Here is a 7,176-nt window from a genome sequence, read left to right as displayed (position 1 = left end):
GAAGACTGCTGTGCTTTTAAAAGGGGGGGCGGAGGGAACCTGCCTTCCACTTGCTTGGCTTTTACAGAGGACCGGTAGCCCGTTTCTCCTGCACTTCCATAACACCTGGTTACAGATGTTTTGGGACTATAAAGTTAATCAGGTAACCAAGCTGCAACATGGTGCTGGGGAGGTGTGTTATGTCTGCACAGGGTGTAGCGGTTCCCTAGCAGCTCGGGGAGATAATCCCCACCATGTGCAGTTTGCAGTTGCTCTTTCCAGCTTCCAGTGTCTGCTCAGGTACTTTGCTCTAAAACCTCCGGACAGGACTTTCCCCTCCAGTCTAGTAGAGAAGCAGGGCATCTCTCTGATCTATGTCGAACTGCGGCAATTCAAGGCGGGCTAACAAAAAGCCCGAGATGGCGTTTCATAATGTTTTATTAGGTACTTAAAACTTTGTGTCAACAGCAATCACTTCTTCGGAAAACGCTTGGATTGCCGATGGGTTAACCCCTCCTGGCTGTATGCCGATTACACGGAAATATAAATTGGAGGCGCTTGAGTCGAGGCAGAAGCGAGATTGGCATTTCCTTCGGAGCCCCCCTCCGTCGCCCCCTCCCACACCCTTTTCAGTGTCACTTACTGAGTAGGGAGGGGAGACTCTGTTGGTGTAAATTAATTCCACGTGGACCCTTCTGTGGGTCGGGTTTTGGGGCGCAAAGAATGTTTGTGGGTGAGGAAATTGGGCGATTTCGTTGTTCCCCCAGATCCCACTCCCCCGTTTAAAGGGAGGAGGGGTTAGAGCCTCAATCGCTTGCCCCGTGTGGATGGGACATTGTGAGGAGGAGGGGGCAGGCGCTGGTGCACCCCCCCCCCCGGCCGAGTGTTAGCCCCTTACCTTTCAAGGTATTGGCTTTAAAAAAAAACCCACCCGGCCAGCAGTGTCTCATCCCCGGGGCCATGGATGCGGTCAGGAAGGAGAATCAGCAAATGCAAGAAAAGGATCCCGCTGTAATTAAAGTAATGGGAAGTGCAGCGCGGGCACCCAGCCCCGCACGCGTCAGCAGGAACTCGGGCTCCTCTGGACAAGGGGTTTCCAAGGGCTGCGGAGAGATTCTCCATGGGATCCCCCCGCCCCCCAGATCAGCCCCTCCCCCGCCCTCCTGTCCCTTTGCTGCGAGCGAGCGGCGCTGGGATCAGTGTCACTTGCCCGGGCGGGGGACCCACAGAGCGGAGCTGCTGCTGCTGCTGCTCCGGCGGCGGGAACCCGGCGGCGCCCAGGCATAACGGGGACCGCAGCCTCCCCCAGTCCCGCCCCCCGGCAGGTGCTGCTGGAGCCCGGGCGCAGCGGGCGCAGAGCGGGCTGCCATGCGGCTGTGCCGGGGCCGCGCGCTGGGCATCGGGGTGGCGGTGGCCCACGGGCTCTTCTCGGGCTCGCTGAACATCCTGCTCAAGTTCCTCCTCAGCCGCTACCACTTCGCCTTCCTGACGCTGCTGCAGTGCCTGAGCAGCGCGGTGGCCGCCCTCAGCCTGGCGCTGCTGCGGCGCCTGGGGCTGGTGGCCCTGCCCCCCTTCGGGCTCAGCCTGGCGCGCCCCTTCGCGGCCGTGGCCGCGCTCTCCACGCTGCAGTCCAGCCTCACCCTGTGGGCGCTGCGCGGGCTCAGCCTGCCCATGTACGTGGTGTTCAAGCGCTGCCTGCCCCTGGCCACCCTGCTGCTGGGCGTCCTGGTGCTCAAGAACGGCGGCCCCTCGGCCGGGGTGCTGGGCGCCGTGCTCGTCACCACCTGCGGGGCAGCGCTGGCAGGTGAGCCCGGCCCCGCCCCGGCCTCCCCTCGGCCGGTCCCTCTCCGCTGCCCTCCCTCAGCCCACCGCCCGCTCTGCTGTCTCCATCGCCCCATCCCCATCGCCCCGTCCTCACCCCGTCATCTTCCCTCCTATCCCCCACCTCTCAGCCCATCGCCCCATCCACACCCACCTTCCCTCCGCCCTCACCCTCAGCCCATCGCCCCATCACCCTATCGCCCCATCTACACCCACCCTCAGCCCATCGCCCGCACTGCTGTCCCCATCGCCCGTCCCCCCATCGCCCCGTCACCATCCCCCATCCCCATCGCCCCATCCTCACCCCATCATCTTCCCTCCTATCCCCCCACCTCTCAGCCCATCGCCCCATCACCCTGTCGCCCCATCCACACTCACCTTCCCTCCGCCCCCACCCTCAGCCCATCGCCCGCACTGCTGTCTCCATCGCCCCGTCACCCTCCCCCATCCCCATCGCCCCGTCCTCACCCCGTCATCTTCCCTCCTATCCCCCACCTCTCAGCCCATCGCCCCATCCACACCCACCTTCCCTCCGCCCCCACCCTCAGCCCATCGCCCCGTCACCAGCTACCCACCCCCACCCCATGCCCTCATCACCTCTCCTCCCGTTCCCACCAACCCTTCACCCCATTCCCGTTACCTCTTGTGCCATTCGGCCAACCCCTCACCCCATCCCTTCTCTCCCATCCCTGTTCCAACCTCTCCAATCCCCCCCATCCATCCTCATCTTCCTCTTGCAGACCCTCCTCCCCCAGCACACTCCCACCCTGCCACTCCTGTCATCCTCCTCCCTCCCTGCCACTCCTTAGCCCCTCTCAGCCTTGTCACCCCCTCCTTCCTACCCCCCTTAGCTCACTCGCTCCGCGCTGATCTCTCATCCCTGCTTCCCCAGCACATCGGCCCCTTTCCTCCCGCTCCCCTCTGAGCTTTCTTCCCTCGGCTTGGCATAGGTCAGTACGGGACTGTTATTCTGGGGGCAAGAAGGTTAAATTGTTCCCGACTCTCTGTGGCTTGGGAGCAGCGATCCCTTTGTGCAGGGCGGGTCTGGTGAACAGGGGGTGGTTTCCAGCTCTTCCCTTTACCTGGGGCTACAGGGACCAGCGAGGAGTGTCCCGGTTATACTGGTGGGCTACATAGAAATAGGAGTTTTGAGAAGGCGGTCACCCTTGTCCCTTCTCCCACCCACGAGTTCTGCGCCCTTGGGAGCTGCTTGGCTTCTCCTTGAGAGGCTGGGGTAGCTCGGAGGCTGCAGCAGGGAAGCCGGGGATCTGGAAAGGAGGCGGCAGCTGGAAGCTGCAACCGGGCATCAAGAGGGAAAGTCAAACTCTGCCTTCGGATCCTCACGCTTTACTTCCATTGACCGCAACGGTGACATCCCTGTGTGGGTTCTGAAGGCAGAATCTGGCTCTGCTAGGGACATGGCAGCACACGGATTTATGAACTATCCATGGAACCGGAATGAAAAACATACGGTTCATTTTGCACTGAAAACAATCCTTGGGCTCCTTCTCTGGACGCCAGAAGCTTCCTGCTTTATTGGGGGGGAGGTAGGAAGGGCAAGATCTGGAGACTGAACACTGAAAGCTAAATGGCACGTCCCCGCTGGTACTGAGCTCTGGGGATAGTTTGAGGCAGAGACAGCAATACAAAATTTTCCTGCTATGATTATATATCAACTGAATGTTTCCTTTTTCTTCCTTCCTTCTCTCCTTCCTTACTTTCCTCCCTCCCCACCACCCAAAAAGAGTGGATGCAAACTAATTTTGGCTCTGAGATAAAACTCTCTGGCTTGCTCAGATCTGGAGAATAATATGTTAAAGGGATGACTTTGAAATAAGGGAGAGAGAGATTTTGTATGGGATGGTGACTTTTCATCTAGCTGTTGGTCAGAAGATAGTGTAATTTAGGATAATAATCAGAAATCATCAGTAACATTCGTTTAAACGGATGTTGTCTCTCTGTTTGGTCTTAAATAATGTCACAAATAAGAACATGGTTTGCCCTCCTTCTCATCTCTTTCTCTCTCTCTTGTAAATGCATTTTTCGTTCTGTCTCTTCTGGCAGGAGCTGGTGACCTGACTGGTGACCCCGTAGGGTATGTGACAGGAGCACTGGCTGTGCTGGTACATGCTGCATATTTGGTGCTCATTCAAAAGACAAGTGCAGATAGTGACTATGGACCCCTGACAGCCCAATATGCCATTGCTGTTTCGGCTACTCCTTTTCTCATTATCTGCTCCTTTGCCAGCATGGATTCCATTAACGTCTGGTCTTTCCCAGGCTGGAAGGACCCTGTCATGACATGCACCTTTATTGCTTGCATCTTGTTTGGCTGTGCCATGAACTTTACCACCCTTCACTGCACCTACCTTAACTCAGCTGTGACCACGAGCTTTGTTGGGGTGGTGAAGAGCATAGCAACCATCACAGTGGGGATGGTGGCATTCAATGATGTGGCGCCCACAAAGCTGTTTATAGCAGGTGTAGTGGTCAATACCTTGGGCTCTCTCATTTATTGTGTGGTCAAGTACATTGAGACCAGACGGCAGAGCAACTATGAAGACCTGGAGAAAGAAGCTAGAGAGGAAGAGGAGCAGGGACATGCTGGAGGCCAACCACCATTTGTAATGGAGGAGATATCCAAGGAGAAAGGGACTGAAGAGACAGCTGTAAAGGAATCAGCAATTGGGGATAGTCAGTGTGTAGAGGAACAGAAGGACAGCACTGTGGAGACAGCAAAGGTGCCCATTGTCCAAAAAGAAGCTAGCACTGAAGAAGTTAACAAGAGCTCATTAAAAGAGGCCTACCTTGGAGTATGGAGGTTGGTTAGGGTGACTAATTATATAAAGAAAGATTATTTAATAGAAAATGAGGAGTTACCAACTCCCTGAAAAGCAGAATTTTTAAAATATATTCCTGGTTGAGGACACATCTACTTGGTTCCTTGTGTAGGGAGGGAGACACGATGTACATTTTAAGCACCTTTATAGGGTTATACTTTATACCGTTGTAACAGTGTAACAACATCCATGCAAAGAGCTGTCCCACACTAATTATACTAGTATAAAATCACAACCCTAACCGAAACAGTTAATTTGGTACATAATCTATGTGTAGAACAGGCCTTAAAGTTGGTTTACACTAAATGTAATTCCATTGTCTTCAGTGGAGTTACTCCTGATTTACAAAAGAGTGAGATCAGAATCAGACCTGAACTGTTGAGAAACTCTGATCAGCAAAATAAGGATATCATCCTACAAATGTTTACTACTTTGCAATCACCCCTCATTAAAGTTGGGTTTTGGATTAGACCCATGGAGCATCCTTCAGTGAAGTCATTGGAACTACTTAAGACCAGTAGTAAATATTTTCAGAATCAGGTTCTAGAGCAGTTCATTTGTTTTAGACTAGGTCCATATATATTTGTGTGTGTGTATAAATACAGATCAGTATGCAATAAAATTTTTAATGTAGCATCCAGAAACACAACATTTAAATATATTTTTGGAAAAGATGGTGTTCAGGGCTAAAGATGTATATGACAGAGCCTAAAATTGCTGAGCTGTTGAAGAAGTGGCACACAGAGCTGTATGCTGCACTTAATGTACAACTGCACTGAAGTAATGAGAGTCATTTACTGTGATCTGAAATATCATGTTTACCTTCTGTTCAACCTTCTTAATGTATTTTTAAATAAATGCTCTATTTATTGTTTATAAAGTAAACTAATTTTAAAAAATGCATTCTAGAATAATGGAAGTCGGCTTTTCTTACTGGTAGCTGAACAGTCAATTTTTTTGTAATCCATGCAGGCCACTGAACACCACATTTATTGCCAATCTGTTCTCACTGTGTTCAGTATTTTGTGTCTATGGGTGAGGTCAAATACTGACTGCATTACAGCCTTAGATTTCCTGACATATAACACTGTTACCTGTTCTGCACATTTGAAAACATGCTGTAGAAAGCTATACGCATGCAATCATATTATAACACCTTTTCCACATGCCTGGTGGAAATATAATGGTTTGCTGCTTATTGTTCAAGTACGAAAGTAGAAACATATGGGAATTCTAACAGTATTTAACTGTTAAAAGCTGCTGTTACAATTTTGTACATTTGCATAGTCGGTAAAATGTGGTTATTCTGTAGCTTGTATATAACTAATCTTGAGTGTTTAAGAATTCCCTACATTAAAAATGGGGATTTGGTAAATAAAACTGAGTTTTCCAATGAAGGAGACTGTTGCGAAATAAAATAAAAATATTGCCTCATGCTGAGGCATGTTAATTGCATTAACGGGAGACTTCAATTAATCTGGAGAATGACACGTGGAAATAAAATGCACTGCTTTACAGAAGCCTCCTGGTTTTCTTATTGCAGCTGTTCCAGGGTGCTCGTTTTTAGTTCGCTTTCACAATTCCTGCACCTGTATCACTTCTAAATTTCCTTCAACATGTTACACCACGGCTGTAAGCATTGTCAGACATCACTGGTACAAGAATTAGGGGTATGCAGAGGAATACAAGAATTCCTAAGTGGCTGCTAAGTTGTGGAGCTTTAAGCATATGTTGCACTAGCCAGTGATTTCCCTGACCAAATCTCTAGGTTGATTTGGTAGCAAAACTGTCAATCTGCTATCAATTTAGAATTAAAAATTGACAAAACAAGATCCTATTTATTATTAATATAATAGTTACATGATAATAGCCCTGAATATTATTTTCATTTTAAAATGTTTAATAAATATTATTTCTTTCTCATGACATCCCTGGGAGATGAATTAACTATTATTTCCACCCTTTAACATTAGGCCAAATAAACAAATGGTTTAGTGTGGTAAAGATGTGAATATCAGACTTGTGCAGTACACTTGCTGTGCTGATTGTATTAGGGTGTTGATTGGTCATCTTCAATGTCCACTGAAATGTGCATTCAGAAAGCTGGAAAGATAGAAACTCTCCTTGTGCCACAGTTGTGATAATACTGCATAATGACTTTTTTCAAAATAAACATTAATTTTAATGTCAATACGCCAGTGAGCAACACCTGCTATAGCATTACAAAACAGGGAATTAATAGAAACCAGGCAAGGAAAGCCAGACTGGCATCTTTATTTTATTTGTTTAAAAAAATGATGCCAGATAAATGTGGAAATGACAATATTGTTTTATTAAGATATATGTTTTTAACTTATTTTACTATAGTAAACCTGATCTTGGCTTTGCCTTTATTGCCAGAAGGAAAGTACCACTGCCTGTAAATAAACAGGTGAGGATGAAAGAAGATCTACTTTAAACATGTATTCCCTTATTTATAAACCACTATAGATGTTCATGGTCTGTTTATTGCTATTGTTTAATAGCCTCCATTAAC

At 49.2% G+C, this 7,176-nt stretch overlaps 1 protein-coding gene across 2 annotated transcripts; it reads left to right on the top strand.

The window, feature by feature from the left end:
* The first annotated feature begins 1,204 nt into the window (after positions 1-1,204).
* SLC35D3 (solute carrier family 35 member D3) lies at positions 1,205-6,142 on the top strand. 2 transcript variants are annotated; one of them, XM_034765569.1, is made up of 2 exons: positions 1,205-1,783; positions 3,865-6,142. In XM_034765569.1, the coding sequence occupies exons 1-2, from the start codon at positions 1,348-1,350 to the stop codon at positions 4,689-4,691; spliced, it is 1,263 nt and encodes a 420-aa protein (XP_034621460.1). In that variant the 5' UTR covers positions 1,205-1,347; the 3' UTR covers positions 4,692-6,142. The 2 variants fall into 2 exon arrangements, 1 of the variants encoding a protein (XP_034621460.1); XR_004645104.1 differs by lacking the exon at positions 1,205-1,783 and adding an exon at positions 2,653-2,750 and having other exon boundaries at positions 3,865-3,945.
* Positions 6,143-7,176: the final 1,034 nt, after the last annotated feature.

The sequence above is a fragment of the Trachemys scripta genome, chromosome 3 (genome assembly GCF_013100865.1).
Source record: "Trachemys scripta elegans isolate TJP31775 chromosome 3, CAS_Tse_1.0, whole genome shotgun sequence".
In the NCBI taxonomy this organism is placed as follows: Eukaryota; Metazoa; Chordata; order Testudines; family Emydidae; genus Trachemys; species Trachemys scripta.
This window is presented reverse-complemented; position numbering and strand designations above follow the sequence as displayed.